Source organism: Brachionichthys hirsutus, chromosome 1, assembly GCF_040956055.1.
Source record: "Brachionichthys hirsutus isolate HB-005 chromosome 1, CSIRO-AGI_Bhir_v1, whole genome shotgun sequence".
NCBI lineage: Eukaryota > Metazoa > Chordata > Actinopteri > Lophiiformes > Brachionichthyidae > Brachionichthys > Brachionichthys hirsutus.
The window spans coordinates 8,338,640-8,361,470 of NC_090897.1; the positions used below are offsets into that span (position 1 = coordinate 8,338,640).

Sequence of the window (22,831 nt, forward strand, 5' to 3'; positions counted from 1 at the left end):
AAATGTTTGAAAATGTAGAACGATCAATCAGAGTCTATGGGTGGTACTTTATTTCATTGACTCTAGAATCACATGGCCAATATTCACTTGCAGTCCTGGCTGTACACCACCCCCAGCTGCCGGCGCACCTCGTCCTCCACCTCAGCCAACAGCAGGGAGTCAGCGTGGGACATGACTGGACTCTCCTTCAGCCCTGCATGGGACAAGCACACGTAAGAAGACGCAGCGCAGGGTGCTGCGAGTCTGCAGGCAGGAACACAGGATCATTAAGAGTTCAGCATTACTGAGGCCATCTTGTGTTGAGTGTGTTTAACATGCCAAGAAAGTCAGAAATCACTTACGATTCAACGTGTGTGTATCTAAGTCCGCTCTTGAATGATTGCATTTCCAAATGTAATATACAGTAGATGCAGACTCAAACATGCCACAGTACCTTTGAGCAAACACTGACGGACCTCCTCTGCTTCGTAACGCATCCCTGTACTGTTCATGAAATTCAGAGGCAAACATGGTTCTGGCACCGGGTACTGCGTCTCCGCCCCATTCACCACCAACGACGTGGGACACCACATGTGTTCGGGGACCTGGGACGGTCCAAAATGACACACATCCTCAATTATGGAAAATGCAGTTGGCTTTTCATTTGCCAAACAGATGCCCAAAAGATTTACATAATTTTGACTGTAGGTTCTCAGTAAACCAGGTCACGGTAAATCAAGAAGAGCAAAAATAAAATGGATTAAACTGGACCTGCTTCGGCCCTGTGAAGTCTCTCACCCTGATGGTTCCCTTTGTGCCCACAATAGCGGCGTCGTTCAGCAGTGCCACAGATAAAGAGCAGGTGAACACAGCCAACCTGTTCTTGGAGAACTTCAAAGTGACGACCACAGTGTCATCCACTCCTGCAGCAACATAAAAGTATCAAGATTTAAACGAAACATTATTTCAACTCAGTGGCATCATTTTAGAATGGTACATACCAAATAAACATCAACATGGTGTAAATAAGGTGTTGAACATTCAGCTGTGAAGCTCTATAATGAAGACAGGCACTACCGCAGGCCCCTACCATCAAACTAATGTAAGAAAATGCTTGAGCAAAAAAATGAGTAATGAAGGCATCAGAGAAACGACATCTCTTCAGAGGCCAAGTCAACAAAATTTCAAAAGATGCCTAAAAATGCTAAATGAAATAAAAAAATACAAATAACTATTTGTGATTAGCAAAAGATTAAATGTGTATCATTCATGGTTGGCATGTACAACTTGTTAAAAATAATATGCAGATAAAATGCGTACTTCAATAAATTCCCCCAAAATCAATGTGAACTGCAGAAGGCCCCACTTCTGCATTTCTTTGACGCGTCAAATAATTTTCATGAAAAAATACTGACTAGTTCTTGAGTGATTCCCCAGAACAAAAAAACCTTTTACTGTCAGAATGATATGTATATTTGTGAATGCCATAGGAGCTCCAGAAACGTGTTTTTTTGTGACCTGTCTCCAGCAGGATGCCTGTGGCCTGCACGCTCTCTGGCTTCTCTCCATTATACACCATGCAAATGAACTGCAGGCCGTAGACGCCAACATCGAGCAATGCTCCTCCACCCAGCTCCTTCTCCAGTGATCTTCTTATGTCCGTCAGTCGCACCCCAAACTCTGACCTCACCATCTTCACCTCACCCAACTCCCCCTGGTCCAGGAGCCGTCTGATCTCCACCGAAGCAGGGAAGAACCGGGTCCAGACGGCCTTAGAGCACACAACAAGATGAATTTCAGCTAAAATATATTTTAGGTTGGGTTATGTAGTGACAGAGATATAAATGTATGAAACAAAAATTCACATAAATCTTTTTCCCATAATTCTCTATGACTGTCAAGGCCATGTATCAGCTTTCAAACATCTGCTGAAAAAGCAGTTTTCAATATAGAAGTCTTCCTGGTGAATTTATGCAAGCAAGATCAAATTGAATGTCAAGTTTTTGAATTTTAAAATTGTCATTTAAAAAAAAAAAACAACAACAAGTGGTACCTCCATAAAGAAGACGTCGTTCATCTTGGCACAGGCCAGGATTTCCTGAACCTCCTTAGTGTTCATGGCCAGCGGTTTCTCACACAGCACGTTCTTCTTGGCATTCATAAACAGCAGGCTAGTGCTGATATGGTAGGGATGGATAACGCCAATATACACCACATCTGCACACACATTAACACAAATTATACAACCCTAGTACATCAGCAAAATACACAAAATACAAACAAAAACAAAATTCAACAGATAGTTGAGATTTGCTGTCTGAGTCTGATCACTGACAGCAACCCCTGGTGCTCCTAGTAATTCAATGCAAACAGACACGGGCCGACTAAAGTTCAACTTCAACCCACCTACGTCCGGATCTCCGGCCAGCTCCTCGTAGCTGCCGTACGCTCGGGGGATGCCGTGTTTCTCTGCAAACTTCTGTGCATCCTCCAACTTCCGAGCCGCCACAGCCACAACCTGTGAATGCAGATTCACACGGGAAAGTTCTCACATCGTGCATGCCAGAGGACTGTGCAAGAGACTATGTGTGTTAATCAAAGATGGATGGTGTAGCTAACAACTGGCTTACTATTTGTCAAAGATCTAAAGATATTGGTTCAGGCCTCATATGACAATTTGACTGTCAATTCATAGGATATCATTAAAATGCTATACGTATACTATTTATTTCCACAACACAAGGAGAGAGAGAGAGAGAGAGTGAGAGAAACGTTTATGGGAGATGAAAGAGAGAGCATACCAGGAAGCAGATGAAGAGATAGAGAGCAGCATTCAGGCCAGCAAGTCATGGTTCCAGAGTTTTAGTCTGGTTAGAGTACTCACTGAGAAGAAATGCTGCTGTCTGTTCTACTTAGAGTGTTTGGTGAAAAGCTCAGACAGGAGGAATACAAGACACAGGCACAAAAAAAAACACCTTAAATGTACCTGCAGCACGTTGTGGAACTCATTTGTCTTCGAGAGAACAGTTACTGAAAGGACTCATGTTTAAATATTTAACTGGGATTTCCTTCAACTGACAATCACGTACCAGCTCCATTGTGTACATATTTGATGACTACTTTCCTTTACCCTAAGAGAGAGTACATTTATATTTTAACAGACCTAATACAAATGTGAACATTAGTCAATTACAGTGCTACACAAATAAAGAGTACAATGAAATGAATGTTTTGCCAGAATAATGTCGACACAACTCTCTTTTTTTATCCAAAGGCATAAACATAAACCACCCAGAGCTCCCTTCCAATGGTCTGCCCCCCCCCCCCAGGACCGCCCCTGCTCAGGACATTCTTACACTTTGGACTTTATTCATCGAAGGACTTAATTTTCATCAATGCAGCACCTGATTTTAATGAATGTATTACGTGGGTTTAAAAGTCAGTCGCCCTCTTGTTTGGTGATAGTTCCCAACTTCCGTGTCTTATTAGTCGATCAGGACACCCGGAAGCGGACTTGTTTTGACTTGTTGCTGGAAACAGCTGTTTAGAGACGCCGAAGGAAAGACGAATCGGTCCGTGTCCGTCCGTAGCGTGTCCGTGTCTGTCCGTAGCGTGTCCGTGGCGTGTCCGTAGCGCGTCCGTAGCGCGTCCGTAGCGTGTCCGTGGCGTGTCCGTAGCGCGTTCTCTGCTCACACTCTCACCTGATGCTCTTCGGGAGGAAGAGACTTCAGGGCGACAGTGAAATCATGAGAGATCTTCCCCGCGCTGCAGATCCCCCACCTGGTCGCCATGCCGGGGAGCAGACCGGAAGCAATGGCAGCGCCGCCACAGATGAACGTTTTCCTAGCCTCCAATATCCGCCACAAGGCGGAGACAAAGCGTCCATTTTAACTGCGACATTGCATCCTCTTATAAATGAAGTTGTTCAAATATACAGCACATTTAAACTAAAAGGAATAAAAATTGTGGAAAAAAATAAATATTAGAAACGTTCCAATATGATCAAAAGGTGTTGAAGCGCATCTTAATTAAATCGATTAACTTAAAAGCCGACAAATATCAGGAAATGTTTAATGGTTTTGCCAAATAAGAGTCAGGCATGTTTTAATTTGACATTATAAGCAAGTCTTGACAACGAGAGGAGATGATGTCGCTCCATGGTCCTGGCTGTACACCACCCCCAGCTGCCGGCGCACCTCGTCCTCCACCTCAGCCAACAGCAGGGAGTCAGCGTGGGACATGACTGGACTCTCCTTCAGCCCTGCGTGGGACAAGCACACAGTGCAGGGTGCTGCTAGTCTGCAGGCGGGAACTCAGGATCGCTTTCAGGAGCTTCTGAATTCACCTACTTTTGAGCGTTTGTTTAACAATAGGCTCCAACAGTAACTGACGACTTATCGACATTCTTGAAGACGAGACGATCGTAAGATTTCGTCTCGTCTTCGACCACTTAATCCAGCAATGCTGCATGTTTTCAGAGGCGTGAAGGAGGCTGGAGAACCCCGGAGGGAACCCGAACAGGGAGGTGGAACTCAAGCCTTCTTGCTGCGGGACAACAGCGCTACCCAGTGCACCACCATGTCACCCTATACCTTCATGTCGCGTGCATTCAAGTTCTGTTGTAAAACATGTAAATTCCTTATTGTGGTCAAATAAATACAGACTCAAATATACCGAACGCCACAGTACCTTTGAGCAAACACTGACGGACCTCCTCTGCTTCGTAACGCAACCCTGTACTGTTCATGAAATTCAGAGGCAAACATGGTTCTGGCAACGGGTACTGCGTCTCCTCCCCATTCACCACCAACGACGTGGGACACCACATGTGTTCGGGGACCTGGGACGGTCCGAAATGACATTTATGTTCACACTTCTGCTGCGTACACAGTCAATGTAATAAAAAAAATACTTCATTTTACGGACCACACAAATTCCAATGTGAATCTCAGTGATGGATAGTCCCCGTCACGAAGCCTCACCCTGATGGTTCCCTTTGTGCCCACAATGACGGCGTCGTTCGGCAGCTCCACGGATAAAGAGCAGGTGAACACAGCCAACCTGTTCTTGGAGAACTTCAGAGAGACGACCACAGTCTCATCCACTCCTGCAGCAGCATAAAAGAACAATGTAGCCGCCGTATTTAATTCTCACGGTGGTGTATCAGAGCTCCAGATGTATTTGTGAGACCCAACTTGTGTTGTTTTTAATTACCTGACTCAAGGAGGGCCCCTGTGGCCTGGACGCTCTCTGGCTTCTCTCCATCCAGCACCATGCTTATGAACTGCATGCAGTAGAGGCCTACATCTAGTATTGCTCCTCCACCCAGCTCCTTCTCCACTGCTGACGGTGCATGCGTCAGCTGCAAGCCCAACTCCGACCTCACCACCTTCACCTCGCCCACCTCCCCCTGGCGCAGGAGCCGTCTGATCTCCACGGACGCAGGAAAGAACCGGGTCCAGACGGCCTTAGAGCGACGAGCAGGAGGGATTTCGTACACTTATGGCCGTTATGTCGTGAGTTCAGTTTAACTACCGATATATCAATATAGCAGCTTTACTCGTGAGTTTATTGCGGTATAGCGCATGTTCAGCATAAATGACAATCATAATGCAAACTTTGTTTGTGGAGTAAGTTTAGTTTAAAAAGGTTTTGCAAATCTATTTTCTTTTTTGGGGGGGGGGGGCAAAACTACTGATACCTCCATGAAGAAGACGTTGTTCATCTTGGCACAGGCCAGGGTTTCCTGAACCTCCTTAGTGTTCATGGCCAGCGGTGCCTCACACAGCACGTTCTTCTTGGCATTCATAAACAGCAGGCTAGTGCTGATGTGGTAGGGATTGATAACACCAATATGCACCACATCTGCACACACATTAACACAAATGATACAACCCTGGTGCATCAGCAAAATACACAAAAAGGGAAAAACCGAACTGGGATTTACTGGTGATTCATGAGATAGCCGTCCGAGTCTGATCACTGCCGCAGTTTCCTCCACCTGGTGCTCAAAGTAATTCTACCCGCTCAGAAAACAGACGCGGGTCATCCCAATATGATAATTATTCACAAACCCACCTACGTCCGGATCTCCGGCCAGCTCCTCGTAGCTGCCGTACGCTCGGGGGACGCCGTGTTTCTCCGCAAACTTCTGTGCATCCTCCAACTTCCGAGCCGCCACAGCCACAACCTGTGAATGCAGATTCACACGGGAAAGTTCTCACATAGGACCGTGTGAGAGAACGCGCGAGAGAACGTGTGAGAGAACGCGCGAGAGAACGCGTGAGAGAACGTGTGAGAACGCGTGAGAGAACGCGTGAGAGAACTCGTGAGAGAACGCGTGAGAGAACGCGTCAGAGAACGCGCGAGAGAACGTGTGTGTTAGTCAAAGATTGACAGTAACGACAGGGTTAACGTTTGTGGGTTAAAGATCTACCAATGGTGGTTCAGGCCTCTGGAACATGAGAGAGAGCGTACCGCTGAAGCAGACGAAGAACTTACTCTATTAAATTAATTAATTTTATTTATATAGCAGCAAATCATAACAGAAAGTTATTGCAAGGCACTTTATGGGTGTAGCAGGGAAAGATAGAAGCCGACAGAGGCAAGGAAAAGCATCCCTTTAACCTGGATCAGGTCACCTGAGCGGACCTTTTTTTTTCTTTTTCTTTAGTCCTGATATGAATTGTTGCTGGAAACAGCTGCTAAAGACACAGAAAGGAACGCGACCGCCCAGAGGAATCGCTCCACAAAACGATTTGTGTTTGCCTCTGCTCACACTCTCACCTGATGGTCCTCAGGCGGAAGAGACTTCAGGGCGACAGTGAAATCATGAGCGATGTCCCCGGCGCTGCAGATCCCCCACCTGGTCGCCATGCCGGAGAGCAGACCGGAAGCAACGGCGGCGCCGCACCAGGCGAACGCTTTTCTAGTCTACTCATGAATAAAGTTCCACTCTCCGCCACAAGGCGGAGACAAAGCGTTCATTTTAACTGTGGCTCAGCTAAATGATAATCATAATAATATAATAATAATAATAATAATAACATTCTGTTGATGTGGCAATGGCGGTGATGACAGGAAGTTGTGTGACTCCATCTCTTGGAAATGATTTGACAGGATAGGATTAGCTAGGAAGAGGAAGTATCTCACTAAACCACAAGGTGGAGTCAGAGAAACATTTTTACCTCAAGGAAGTAAACATGATGATGATGATGATGATGATGATGATGATGATAGCTGGTAACCTCCATGTAGTGATTAGATCAGAATAAAATTTATTGGGCTGCCTATGGCATGCCGTTCAGGAACTTATTATATATATATATATCAAAAGTGCTGGAATATATGGACCGAACTATGAAAAGTCTGAGAATATGGACCGAACTCTGGAATATATATACGAAAAGTCTGAGAATATGGACCGAACTATGAAAAGTCTGAGAATATGGACCGAACTCTGGAATATATATACGAAAAGTCTGAGAATATGGACCGAACTATGAAAAGTCTGAGAATATGGACCGAACTCTGGAATATATATTTTGATATATATATTCAGACATTTTCATAAATATATTCAGACATTTTCATATATATATTCAGACATTTTCATAAATATATTCAGACATTTTCATATATATATTCAGACATTTTCATAAATATATTCAGACATTTTCATAAATATATTCAGACATTTTCATATATATATTCAGACATTTTCATATATATATTCAGACATTTTCATAAATATATTCAGACTTTTTTCGGTGCACGGGAATATATATTTGAAAGCCGCGGTGTAGTGGTTGGGGTTCCGCGCTCACACCCCAGTCGCGCCCGTTCGGTTCCCGGTCGGGCAGCCAGATCGATCTTGTGTCATAAATGTAGTCAGCTCGAAATCTAGTGCCGGCAATCCTCAATGCGGAGATAATGAACGCCCTGAAACAAACCCGCAAGGGCTTTTTTGAAACGCTCCTCTTAGACAGGATGTTTGACTGTATTTGTAGTGTGATGCATGCTGTGGGTGTCCGTCTGACGCGCGACAAGTCACGTGATGGCTGGCGTGCCGACAGCTGATCGTCACGCCCCCTCGCTGGCCAAACTGTTCTGACCTGATACGGCACTTGACAGGTCACGTGACGGGGTCGAGGCTGCCTGCCCCGGAACATGCATAGCGCCGTTCTGGCTTTATACGGCGCTATGCATGTTCCGCCGTATAAAGCCAGAACGGCTTTATGCACGGCGATATGCATGTTCCGGGGCAGGCAGCCTCGACCCCATCACGCGACCCGTCAAGTGCCGTATAAAGCCAGAACGGCGCTATGCATGTTCCGGGGCAGGCAGCCTCGACCCCATCACGGACACTTATAGCATGTATTACAGTACAAGTACAATCAAACATCATATCTAAGAGGAGCATTTCAAAAAAGCCCTCGCAGATCTGTTTCAGGGCGTTCATTATCTCCTCATTGAGAATTGCCGGCACTAGATTTCGAGCTGACTCGCTCAGTGATGACGCAAGATCGCAGCTGCGCCGTGATGATGATGAATATATTTATTAGATAGAATGTATTTATTAGATAGAATGTTAGAGTACACGTACAGTCAGACAGCAGCATGTCTTACAGTACAAATATCCTGTCGAAGTGGAGGATTTCAAAAAAGCGCCCGTGGATTTGTTTCCGTTGAAAGTCATAAACTAGTTTGCCCGACCGGGAATCGAACAGGAGCAACAGGGGTGTGAGTGCGGAGCCCTAACCGCTACACCGCGGCTTTCAAATATATATTCCCGTGCACCGAAAAAAGTCTGAATATATTTATGAAAATGTCTGAATATATATATGAAAATGTCTGAATATATATATGAAAATGTCTGAATATATTTATGAAAATGTCTGAATATATATATGAAAATGTCTGAATATATATATGAAAATGTCTGAATATATTTATGAAAATGTCTGAATATATTTATGAAAATGTCTGAATATATTTATGAAAATGTCTGAATATATATATGAAAATGTCTGAATATATTTATGAAAATGTCTGAATATATTTATGAAAATGTCTGAATATATATATGAAAATGTCTGAATATATTTATGAAAATGTCTGAATATATATATCAAAATATATATTCCAGAGTTCGGTCCATATTCTCAGACTTTTCATAGTTCGGTCCATATTCTCAGACTTTTCGTATATATATTCCAGAGTTCGGTCCATATTCTCAGACTTTTCATAGTTCGGTCCATATTCTCAGACTTTTCGTATATATATTCCAGAGTTCGGTCCATATTCTCAGACTTTTCATAGTTCGGTCCATATATTCCAGCACTTTTGATATATATATATAATAAGTTCCTGAACGGCATGCCATAGCTGCCCCACCCCCCAACTATATTATTTCAAATATTATGGCCTACATACTTCTGTGAGTTCCTTTAACAATAATTCCTTTATTCATCTCACAATTGTTTATTTTTTGTTTAATTTCTTGAAATACCGGTAATAATAAAAAATAGGAAGTTGTGTCACTCAAAAAGCACAGATTTGAAAAAGAAATAACCAAGTTATTTAAAAACAAATCTATTAAACATGAATAATAAAGATGAATAAATGTCTGCAGGATTTTACCTTATTCATTAAAATAAGCAAAATCACATGCACAATTTAGTTTGTGCATCAAAATAGGACATTTTGCATTCATGAACTGCAACCTGTATGAGCAAGACATCCTCCAGTTTGGATTGGGAGGGGGTCCTAAGAGCCCAAAAGCCTGAGCAACACATTATAAATGATCCAAGAGCTCCAATGACTCATAAAGGCCTCTCTCTGTCCTAACCTTGAAAAGCAGACAATGCATCCTGTTTTTGCACAGAGAGGTTGGATCTATTTGTATGCAACTGTGGGGGTCAGACATGACCAATTGCTGTGATTCAAATGTGCCACTCGAAGTCGCTTTTCCTTACCAGTGGATTATATTTTAAATGAAACACAGCGTTCACAATCAGTCCTTTATTGGATTCATTAATCACACACCTCAAAACGAGAGCTGCGGATGTCTTTAAAGGCCTAGGACAGGATTACATCATTGTTCCACATGGTTGCTTTGTTGGATTATGTTACAAGTGTATACAACCACTCTTTTTTTTATTTCTTAGGATAGTGGTGGTTGTGTGTTGTATGTTGTATACAAAATGCAAAAACTCACATGGAAATCAAATGATAATAATAAATGCACCCCGAATGTACATTCCAATACAAATGTATCATAATGTGTTATAAACATCATAGTTGCCACAGTGACATTGCTTCAAACTTCAAAATAAAAATGTTCAAGTTAAATAATTTATATTTTCTAATTTATCTAATTTATATTGGTGTTTCTTGTTTTATTTCGATCTGTTCTGGGTAAGCTTCTAGATCTTTACAGCTGGGGGGGCTTGACCCATTGTGGACCGGACCACAATGGGTCACCAACTACCACAGAATGGGTGTGATGATTGGTGAGAGGGTGGAATGAATTGATCCTTCCTTTCTTTCTTCCAGAATCGATGGTGGACACAACCCTGATAGTTCTTTTTTCCCCTTCTTTAAATCATAAATCAAATAATATCTATAATGATCACAATTGGTAGAATTTAAGATGAAAATTAAATGTCAGTGTATATTTTACACAAGTAGTTTATGTTTTTATCTCAGCCATTATATTGTTATCTATGATAAGTAAAATATTTTAAAATGTGGTCATTATATTTCTAGTGCGATTTCATGATCTTAAATTGAAATATATCTATGCTCTGAGACATGCAGTTGCAAATTTCTGTGTCACTTTTATTTTATAACTGTATTATCCTAGGGGATTTGGATTATTCTGACACTTTAAAGATAATCAGGGATTTCCTGTGTGAATAATTCTTCCCTGAGGTGTTTACATTTTGGATGGCTCATAAAAAAGTTATCAATGTTGTTGCTGATTCTTGCTTTGTGGTTAATGCTATAAATGTACATTCCACCTGTGAGCTGAATCATACCCGAGTCATACCCATGAGTGCCGTCATTGATGCGCCGTTTCTAAAACGTTGTGGGAAGATGTTTCTGTGCACCACGGGTCATAAATATTCCTTGGACATTCAGGATTTTACTATTTGGATTTCCTGTGCACACAGACATTCATCCAAAACATTGACCCAAAATGCAGAGGGATTTTGAATTGCAAAATTTAACATCCGCAGAATGCAATGCCTTACAGCCATTTTTTTGGCAATAACGATTAAATTGTTCTTACCACTCTCGTGTTTATATCAAGATAATTATTATTTATTAACTCTTGCAATAGCACTAAATTTGCAGCAGTAATGACCTCTCCTGCCAGCAAGTGTCCCATCAGGAAAGGTCGATGTGACCTTTCAACTTTATCTCCATCAGTAAGACATTCATTCTGGCTTTGGCGACAAGGTCTTTCACTTCTCTGGAGTTCATTCATAGCGAATGGTTTCTCACATAAAACACTTTTCCCAGCCTTGAGGAACAGCAGACCAACTCGCCAGTGCTCTGTGTGCAGCACTCCCAGGTACACAATATCTGTCAGGATGCAGATATTACACATTATTATCTCTGCCTGTGCAGCCAGGCCGCTAATCACTCTTAACTCACCAATATTTGGGGCATTAGTCAGCTCCTCATAGCTGCCATAAGTCTTTGGTATACCATACCATGTTTCTTGGCAAACTCTTTGGCACGCTCCAAGCTCCTCGATGCAATTACCACTATCTGATAGGGAGAAAAAACATATATCTATCCCAATGCTGCCTGGCAGCCTGGCAGGGAGACGCACTGTGTGACAGTCACGATGTAGTGAGTTTCCCTGAATGCCTGGTGATCTTCAGGCGGCAGAGTCTTCATTGCCGTTGCTGAAGTCATGGCTGATCGTCCCTGCACCACAGAGTCCCCATCGGGTTGCCATGTTGAATTGGATGGTAAGTGACAAATGAGCTACAGGCAATTTGTGACCTTGGAAAATGCTGCACGTTCAGGGTAAGAAATGTGCTAAAGCTTCACACCCTGACACGAGCACTTAAGCAGGAAGGCTCTCACATTTATATGCTGGGAATGGAGGATGGGTCTACTTCCTTCTGCGCCCACCCTGCGGTAGAGGGTGCAACACACACAAATGAACACGCACACACACTCAGCTATGTTGGGTCATTGTTGGCACACACAGTTCAATCCAAGCTGAAGTGGTTGGAGCCAGTTGGCCAACAATCTGTAGCAGGACCATCAGTGGGACTTTGATCATTCATATAACGAGGGTTAAAAAGGTTATCTTAAGTACTGGAAGCAGGCAACAAAGAGAGGCATGTGATGGTTTGACCGCCACAGAGTGGTTAATGATTAAAACATCTTATTGGGGTAGTTGGAGAGATATCACAGAGGAATGCTCATGGAGAGCGCAGGAAGTGAATATGTCTAGCTGGAAAACTGAGCCAGGATGACTGTGGACAAGCGCCTGTTGCCCTTGAGCTAAATATGATCAGTAATGCCCAATTCTGTAGACAATTGAGTAACCTCCAGCCAGTAGAGGACATTGACTGTCGCAAGCTCTGAATGTTTGCTGAGACTTATTAGAAGAAATTAAATAACGGTTTAAAAACGAGGAAGGCAGACTTCAAACAATATCTAGTTCAGAAAAACAAAGAGAAAAAAAATATATTTTCACAATTGGACACATACCATGGAAGTAATCCACAAAGTATCTCTTATTACAGCAGAACAGAAAGTAAAACATATAGTAGAGACTAACCTGTTTTGTAATGTGATTGATTTGACCTAACAATAACCATCGTGTTGATGGGAGTCACCTGAAACTGTTATGTAAGTTTCTGCATTGTCTTCGTAATAAACAAAAAGGAACTTTATGCCTATTTTCACTGGTTGATATTTTATTTGTCCAAAATTTCACATTTTACTAAATTAATTCTGGGAGCTGTGTGCTGTTGTCATAACAACAAGGTGCCAGCTGGGCAATTTGTATGCAAATGGTATTGTGCTTGGCCTGATATCCCTGCCTATACTGTGGGACGTGGTTGCCATGGGAATGCCCAATTCTTCATCAAGTAATTTCTACATTTTGGGGTAAAAGGATACTCCAGCATTTGCCACAGGTCTTGAAAAGAGAACTAGAAGTGTGATGGAGGATGTGCAGCCTGTTAGGGCAAGTGCAACTATAGATTTCCAGAATTGGCGTGAAGCAATAAATTGGTTCTGTGGTGCGTGACTCAAGAGTCAGTGGACGGTCAGGCCCTGCAGGGGTGGAGTTGGCCGGAGAACAATGATCTGGGAAGAACTTGAATTGCATCCCAGCCATTCACCTGGACCCCATCGCTCCCCTCCCGCACGCATCACGGCGCATCATGGAGTCATGGCTAACTACGTTAGAGTGGAAACTAATAATTCACACCTTCCTGCTTAATTTTCCACATTTCCCAACTTAAGCTCAAGGTCATAAGTACAAGACTGAAAAGTGACCAGTTTCCCAGTTGCATCTGGGGAATAGAGACGGAGCGGAGTTTCAGAGGTGTCTTTACTGAGACGGTAAGGATGGTTCCAGAAAGGGAATTGTGAAAAGCCGAGCCATTCATAAAGCTGGCATGCGGCAGGAAGCCAGTGCCTCATTAATGCAGCATGACCAGGATGATTGCTTTCCACTCCTATCACTTCTCACTGTCTTTATTTGATTAGGAATCTGTGCATCGTCTCTTGGCTGGCTCCCTATTCCCGCAGAGCACGCAGGACATCAGATGAATCATGTGACTGGTCATTCCCTTAGAGGGGTGTGGATCATTTTCCCTGTGAAAGTGGTAAATCACAGCAGACAGCTTTGTTTCACACACTGTCACATCATTTCATCTACATGTTGCTGTCAGAGAGCCTCTGCTGCTGTCTATTGCAGTCTCCAAAGTAAAATCCTGTTAATGATCATATATATGCCTCTAAAAGCTTTTTTTTTTTTACTGTTGCGTACATGAGGGCCGTAACATAGGCATTTAATTCCTGTAAATGTAAATTATTTTTCCAAACATCTATTATTAAGAGAAAGTACTGACTTGATTTCCACACAGTAAAATCGACACTCTAACTCAACAACCTGTAACTATGTAACACTTTTGTATTTTACCTGCAGCTTCAAGTAATGGAAAATAATAGAGAAGCAACCTTATCCCATTTTGATTGATGCAGTTATGCTGAATTCCCCCCCTCCATGTGTCAGATTAAGCAAGAACTTCTTGCTACGTGGGCTGCAAGAGAGTGAATGAATGAATGAATCTGAATCTACAGGGTGTATTATATTTTAGGGGGGGGGGGGGGGGGGGTCTATATCACAGCAGTTATTGAACCTCCACTGCTCTATCTCAGTTTCAAGGTCACTGCAGAGGAAGGGTGACAGGCGAGACAAGCTCCAGGAGGTGCCAGCCATGAGGCTGCGAGGGTGATGAATCCAAGGAGGGAGAGAGATGTGCAGCGAGGAGGAGTAATACGTCATTTTGTCAGTCTTACATCATGTTCTGATGTGTGGCCCGGGTAATCGCTGGAGACCCGAACACCAAGCAGAAATGGAAGCCTTCGACACTCCAATCTTCTTCTGCGGCACATACACACCGGAAGGCTCAGCTGTGGAGCAAAATCAGGCTGGACCACAGTAGACATACAGAAACTCTTCATCTGGGCGTTGGTCCCGATGGGGAGGAGAGCAGGGTCTATAGAGAATACCGGATCTATCACACATACAGCCCAGGAGCCGCCTGTTTTAGTCCACATTTGTCATGGAGAAGTGCAAAAAATGATGTCATTTTCCTGAATGTTTCTCTCCTATATGCAAAACCCAGAAAAGAAGTTGTGTCTCTGTTGGAGTCTGAGGTTGTGCCACACTTTATCAGCTCGGCTGAGACTGGGCGATTATATATGAAGTCCATCACAGAGCCCTTTGCTGAGGTGAGAGGAGGAGACGTGCCAGTAGCCGAGACATCAGGCAGATACCAACCTCTCTCACCCAGCTGATAATGTCCATTAGGGAATGGAGCGCCATCACATGTCCCGAGGTATGACATGCGAAAGGAATGCAGCAGATTGCAATGTTGATTTTCCTGTATGTGATATTAAAATCAAATGATCAAATACCATGTATCATCCTTATACCACATGAGAGAAAAACTGCTCACTGTGAAGAATGTTGCTGCTTCACCCACCTTTTGATTTCCCACTCCATCAGTGGTCTGTATCCCCCTTGCTGGCCTGTCACACTGGCTCCACCGTGGGGGGGGGGCTGAAGCCATTAAGCAGCAAACGGTCTCTGATGCTGCGCCTCCCTGTTTAATTGCTTGATAGGATTTGAGACATTTTTTATCAGCCATCCTGTGGTATAGATATCTGCCGAGAGGGGAGATGTGTGACTTCCCATGCCACGCCTCGGTACACCTCTGTCCAGACAGCTGCCCACCTGCTGCTGGAAACCCCCAAAGCAAACTGTGCGGTGTGCATTCTGAAATTGGACTTTTGCATTCTCATGATTACTAAATATACTTTTCACTCAGACAGTATGCGGGTGCTCCTCCTTGCAGGATGTTTTCTTACATTGAGTGAAAGCTCGGAAACACATGACTCCATCACTTCCCTGCAGGCTGTTAATTAACTTGCCGGTTTATTAACTGGATACAGTCAACATGATTTAAGGATTTAGTGGGAGGTGAAGGGAGGGAAGATCTGTCAGTTATGGAGCTTGAGAGGGAGGAAGAGTGTACGGAATCCTTATAGCAGCAGCAGAGACTGACTGCTGAGTAGCGTAACGCTAGGGAAAGACCAATTGGGTGTATTTTTCCAGCTGAGATTTTGACAGGGGATTAGGGAGTGGATTTCACCTCACTGAGATCTCTTTGAGTGCAAACTCTGTCCTATATGGGAATTATTGAATTCGTTCAGCAACCCAGCTTCATGCGATTTCACACGGATTAGATACAGCCAAAGTCAAAGTTCAACGTGAAGTATTCACAATTTTCACCAATCATTCGTACAAACCTAAAAAAGAATATTAAAATACAGAAATAAAAAATTGCAATAATGAGGAAAAAATACGAAAACTAATATTTGTAAGCCATGAAATGCAACAAAATGATCATAATACTCCTCTGTAAAACTGGCATCTTGCAAACAATAAATCTCCTTTATTTCAAGTGGTTTTACCACCATTTGGATAGTAGTCATATTTTGAATAGCAAATAGTTTCACTTTATCAGCCATTGGCAGAGAGCATATGAGAGTTGTTGGGTTTTCTTTAGGGTTGACACATCAAAATCACGAAATATTCAGTTATTCAAAAGGTCTTCCTCCCCGTCCTTCCTACTATTGAGAAACCCCACAAACCCACTGAGTACCCACCCCCCACGTCAGAGGTCATTTCCACAACCCTCTTACGACTCCTTCCTCCATCCCACACTTCACCCCTCCCCAAGTGCTCACATCACACATAAAACACACATATTCGCTACCAGCTTTCACATTCTGGCACAAACATACACACACACACACACACACACACACACACACAATACCATTTTCCCTATTCTTCCCTCTTGTTTTCCCTCTGTTTTGCCATGGGGAAGTTGACATCGTACTGAAATTGTCTATTGTATCCACTGCTTTGAGCTCTGTCACACACACACACACACACACACACAAACACACACCTAGATACAGAGACAGAGAGAGAGAGAGAAATCCAAGCAAAGCAATTCTTGCACATTTTGCAAATAAAAATGATTTGCAGTGAAATAACTATGAAGGAAACATCAAAGGCATGATAGCTGTGAAGGTTCCACCTCTGCTAATGAAAGTAAGTCATCCTTTACACAAATTAGCATATGCTTCCTTCATGTTTTACAAAGACACGACACCTGAACCTGATGATCATGTGGTATGACATGCATGTTGTAGCTGAGCTAAGGTGCTATCAGAGATGATCTGATATCGGTGATGAAACAAATGACCTGGGATAGTTAACCTACTTGCAGCTGTGGAAAATGTAAAAGTAAGATAATAAAAACTCCACAACAACATTATGTAAATTAGGTGGCATTATGGAGGCTATGAACTTGAATCAAAATATTGGGTAGACAGCACCCAAACTAGCATCGGGCTGTTTTACACAAGTATAATTAATCATTATAATGTAATAATACTAATAATTTTCTTTAATAGTTCTGTAAATGTTGGAAATGATACTTAAGTGACCTGTCTCACAAGAAGAGAAACACATTTTTTAAAACTGAACACAAATAGACCATTTTAAAGCAATAAAATAAATATGAACACTGGAATTCTGTAAAGTTGTGCCGGCTGTGCTTTATGGAAAGAAGCAGAAGGTTGATGCATGGAGGAAGACAACAAAAAAGCATACACTGAGGTGACATAAACAAACCAGAAAATGGCGTATACTTGAAGAGAGAGCAGATATAGGCAGAGCCTGAGAACTACAACTGTGAAATACAGAAATACACCAAGTTCATGTACAGATATTTTCAGGTGAGAACATTGGCAAGCTACTGATCTTGTATGTGTTTGTTAAATAAGCTATAAATCCTCATTAGGCCTCTGCCAATAGGTGCCGATACTTGATCAAATCAATCGTTTTCCATTATCTGTCACCCGTTGGTATGGAGGACGGTGGTATGTGACATACCAAAGGCTCTTTACTGTTGTGAAAGATCTGATAGTGTCATGATGATAGCCATGTGTCAATTATCATTGTTTGTATTCTAGTGTATGTGTTCCTCTTTCATTCAGGTTTTAGGAATACTATAGGCCAAAACAGCGCCATCTGCTGGACGTTTGTTGGGGGACTGCTGTCCACACGCTCTCCAGGCCACAACGTGCAGATTAATGTTTGCCGTCTATCCAAAGAGATTGTTTTTGACAGCAGAAGGTTTCACGGAAAAGCCATTGCTTGCACATTGATAAAACTGTGAGGGTTAATTTTCATATATGTTTAGTGTTATTGTTGAACGTATACATTTTACATGGTGTTTCTGTCTTTGCCAGGTTCTCATTATCTGTCTTTCCTCTCCCACCCCCACCCCCATCCTCTTCCTCCCTCCACTCAGCACACTTTGTGAATATGCTATGGGGAGATCCATTTCCGACTCCAAACCGCATTAGAGGTTCAGCAACAGGGGAAATTTATGTTCCATGAAAAGCAAAAAAATAAATAAAATAACAATAAAATCATTGAGAGCTGGTTGTTTCGGGGCTCCATTGTACTGAGGTGTAACATAGACAGCTAATTATGATTCATATGTGCTACAGCCCTTCTGGGCTACCTCACATAGCAGCACAGGCTGCTGATTATTAGGAACAGTTATTATATTATTCAGTCTATAAAAAGGAAAATTCTGTTGGATTGTTTTCAGTTTTTAAAATGGTAAAAGTTCAACCCATTTCGGCTGCAGTGGATTCCAGTCACGTTTGGTATGGTAATCTCTGACCTCTGGTCAGTAGCTACAATATTAGTTTGCAGGTGAAGCATTGAAGCTCGAGTGGCCAGTCTGACAGCAGCTAATTCTAAAGTCCACCCTTTTCTGCCCAACAGACTGGCTCTGCTGTAAAATGAGTCAATATTGAAGCTGAAAAGAGGTTCATTATTCTGAACAATGCCGGTGTAATAAGCCTTTTTTTGATGCACGCGGTGGATGATCCCGGCTCGAGCAGCTCCTCAAGACCGTATCGCACATCAACATTATTTTATCATTGTCACTATATTAAGCTTGCAAAATCCATTTATTTTTCACAGCCAAAGAGAAAATTATAAAAGGACTCTTTTCTGATCCCTCGCTCAAGAATGGAAAAAAAAAGGCATGGCAGGAATACAAGCCTACAAAGACAGCCAATCAAGATGCTTCATTGAGAAGCCTGGCAATGGTTTAGTACAAACAAGGCCATTTACTGTCAGAGTTTAAGCCCACATGATTTATGATATGGCCGCACTGGTCTGCTATCGCTTCTTAGTTCAAAGGATGAGCGTGGCTGCAAGACACTCAATGGCATGTGATAATATGATTAAAAAAAGGCAGAAGAGGTTACAGGCTTGGGAGGGGGCTTCTGCTGTTTGCACTTTACTAACCCTGTGAAAAGCACAAGCAATGGTGTATGACGAGGGATGTGACAGAAAAGGGATGTGAGGAAGGGAGATCCCCCCCCCCCCCCCCACCGCCTCCATCAGCTCTCGCTTGGGAGACGGAGGAGGAAGTGGAGGCGGATGGTGTTGTGGGGATCACCAGTCAGGCAGGATTACATTTGCTAAAAATAAGAACATTGTATTTTCCTGTCTCTCAAATGAGTTCCTCTGGGTTTTTATTTCATATCATTATTTTTTCGAAAAGAGAAACGTTTGATGAAATATTCAGGAATTATTCACTGAACTGAATAACATGCTAATACACAGAAAGTACCATGCAAAATGCTGTTTATGGCTAAATCAGCATAATGCCGAGCATTTAAAAACCAGCACTATACCTATGTCTCATGCCACCAATCATTTAGCAAAGTAGGGGTCATATTTTGCAATTCATCTCTAACTGCATCAACCTGAAGGCCTGTCTGGAGGGGAGATGGCCTGTGCTTGGAAATGGACATTTAGGGTGGGCTGTTAGCAGAAGGCAAGGTGACATGTTGAGTTGCTGCTTCTCTGTTGATATATCACAGCAGGTTCACAGTTCAAGGCATCTCATCAAAGTCTGTCACACTGCATTCGGATTAACACTCACTCGAAAGCCAGAGAAGGCTAAAGAAGAGCAGATGTTAGGTGATGTACTTTCAAATGTATGAGAACTTTACGATAGAAGCAACGGTAAAATATATGAAGTTAAGCAAATGTAAGCTTTCCACACTATATTACTTAAATCAAGATAAAGTTATCAGCAGAAATATAATTTAGTACATAAAATGTGTTTATAAAAGTATCCTTTTCCATATCAAAAGATAATAAATCTTATCATAAAGCAGTTGTAGAATTCCACATTGTCTTTATATGTGTTCTGTGATCCATGAAAAACACTTTCCCTTAATAAACACATTTTAATGTACCCTAACCCTAACCCTAATAGTGTCATCATAGTCCAAGAGTTAATAATATCCCATTGGACAAATGGACATTTACCCCTGGGCTCATCACATTTTTTTTCTTTTCTATTGTCTGGTCCAGGGTTTGAAACTATCAACCTTTCATTGCTATCACTAAGTCACTCAGGTTTGTCAGCAAATGTCCTCCGGCCCTAAGTAGGACACATATGTCCCTTTCTGACTTTAAATCAAGGGAGGAAGGACCATGGGGCAGGCGGGGGGAAAAAGAGACCGAGTGGGGACATCAGGTTGGCAACCTGTGGCCATCTTTCTGATGTTATCCATGTGTATGCTTTCATAAACTAAATCCCAGGAGGCACGTACATACACAAATACAGAGTTGCCCATGTGCATGGACGCATAACATGCATACTGACTCAAAGAGGGGAATTTCAGCCATGTGCATGAAAAGCTGGAGCGTTGCAAAGCTGGCATTTGGACAATATTTGCGAACAAACTGGCAGATGTCGAAAGGCTTTGATGGCAGGGTTTTAGTGGGGGGGAGAATCACTAATACGGATGGGCTGTAGTTACTGTGTGTGTTTCTGAGTGCTCTGGGCCCAGGGCTGCCAAAAGACATAGTGCCAGGCCTGCATGCGATGAGCATGAGAAGACATCTAAAAATGAAAACAATCTTGCAAGTAAAATATCTAGAGAGAAGCAAAAATAATGGCAGTTTTTATGAACTGAATTTATAAAACATTTCTTCTTTTGATTCATCATTGCATTGTTGAGATCTTAGATGTCCAGCACACTCAAATTTCATCCCTCTGGTCGAATGAAAACCAACAAAATCCCCATGTCTCTCTCAAATGTCACTATTAAAACACTTACATTTCTGCAAATTTCAAGGCGCGCTTTCTCCCTGCTCCGTAACCGGTGTGTAGTTGAAAAGGGGCTTCTGGAAATAAAGGGAAAAAACTTGAGACACATACATATACAGCGATTTAACCCTAAGGCCCGCAGGGTGATGGTAGGATTAATTACTGTTGCGTTTGACCCAAGGAAAACTAGAGCAGATTATCCCCAGATGCTTCAGAGGAAGGCTTTCGTTCTAGTCATCCCTCTACGGCTGCGGAAAGACAGCCACCGCAATTGCGAGGATGTCAACCTGACCTCAGTGATCTGGACCCTGCAGATCACCACACAGATGCCGCCTGCTCACATGGCTGCAGTGGCCGTGCACCATTTACGCCACAACAGTGCGTGCATGTTTTTCTTTTCTTCTCGCCTTCCGTTGCAGAGCAAGCTGCTGGGAGCCTGTGCCTCTCCCTCCTCAGCATGCAGACTTCAGAAGAGGAGAATACGGTGTAATTACAATAGACAATCAAAAACAAAGCCCTTCACTTCCAATGAGTTCCTCCAGGAGAAGGGAAGGTTACCTCAAGGGGGAATTCTAATGAAGCAGATGGCTGAGTGCTCACAGGGGCAGATGCTGACTGTCCTCCTTTTAACAGTCTGCCAACATTTCTGACATACAGAGGAGCTTCACCTGTCTCTTGACTGCTCTTTGTGCTAATGTGCATGTTATATTTTAATTGAATGACATCGCTTATAAGATATGGGGGGGGGGGGGACTGAGCATCCTTACAAATGAGCTTTTTTTCTGGTAATCAAAAGACATATGAAAGGAGTACAATTAAAGTGGTGTCAGATTGTCAGTCTAAGCGACTTTGCAAAGTGCTATTAAGAGTACACAGTATGCAATCAGTGAGAATAAACACTCCACGCAGGTATTCATTATACTTTATTCTATACCGTTTTATCTCATCCAGTAGGTGTGCTTATCAACAAAGCAGTTCCACACAAACTACGAGCCATGGCTACAGCACGTGTGTTTGTCATGTGGGTCAGCACACTGTCCGCAGGCACAAATTCAGTCATGCACACCTGTGCAGTTCCCTTATTGCTTTTCCCCCATAAATCTCATGGTGAATACAGAAAACAAAAATAGATATCCATCGATATCAATAGCAAAGCGATCAAAATACTGTCCTCCACAAAAGGGTGCGTGTCCTCATAAGAAGTGTTGAACCGGTCACTGCCTTCGTGAAAAGGCCAAGCCCTCACAGAAAGGTGCCGGCCGCATTTAATGAAAATGGAACAGCTCCTTCGGTGCATTACAGCAGAGGGATTACACAATGTAAATGACACGTTTGCTTAAAAATGAGGGCTGTGGTATGAACTCTGTACATGCACAAAAATGTGCTGAGCATTGCTTATCATTACTGGTTATAGTGATGACATCACTTATTCAGAGTCTAAAACAAATACAGAAATATAAATAGATCCTATGGAAATATATAAATCTGTATAAGTACCTTGTAGATAATACATTCCCAACATCAGATTATGTGGAATTATAGTACACAGACAGTTTTGAGAAGCATGATTGTTGCTGTTGTTGACCAAACACACAAATTAGGCCTTACCTTCAGCTTCAACACGGGATTTTCTGATCATCAGCAGCCATTAAGCAACATGAGAAACTGAGCATTTTCAAAAAAATTATCTCAATATCAAATTTTTAAATTGGTGCTTTACAGAATCAATTGACATTTTGCACATGAACAAGCTTTAAAGGGCAATTGAAGATGGATAATTAATGACTCCAGCCTTGAAGGATATGTAGGTGATGGAATTGATCTGTATCCCACTGTTGCCTGGTATCACTAAA

The 22,831-nt window shown here is 42.5% G+C and overlaps 2 protein-coding genes across 2 annotated transcripts; both read right to left on the minus strand.

Moving 5' to 3' along the window:
- Positions 1-27: 27 nt before the first annotated feature.
- dhdh.2 (dihydrodiol dehydrogenase, tandem duplicate 2) lies at positions 28-3,822 on the minus strand. Its single transcript, XM_068742499.1, has 7 exons — positions 3,681-3,822; positions 2,386-2,497; positions 2,033-2,196; positions 1,498-1,750; positions 778-902; positions 434-584; positions 28-193 (listed from the first exon to the last, which is right to left on the minus strand). The coding sequence occupies exons 1-7, from the start codon at positions 3,768-3,770 to the stop codon at positions 84-86; spliced, it is 1,005 nt and encodes a 334-aa protein (XP_068598600.1). The 5' UTR covers positions 3,771-3,822; the 3' UTR covers positions 28-83.
- Positions 3,823-4,048: 226 nt separating this feature from the next.
- LOC137898448 (trans-1,2-dihydrobenzene-1,2-diol dehydrogenase-like) lies at positions 4,049-6,870 on the minus strand. Its single transcript, XM_068742487.1, has 7 exons — positions 6,766-6,870; positions 6,058-6,169; positions 5,681-5,844; positions 5,194-5,446; positions 4,962-5,086; positions 4,669-4,819; positions 4,049-4,240 (listed from the first exon to the last, which is right to left on the minus strand). Exons 1-7 carry the CDS (start codon positions 6,853-6,855, stop codon positions 4,095-4,097), a joined length of 1,041 nt encoding a protein of 346 aa, XP_068598588.1. The 5' UTR covers positions 6,856-6,870; the 3' UTR covers positions 4,049-4,094.
- Positions 6,871-22,831: the final 15,961 nt, after the last annotated feature.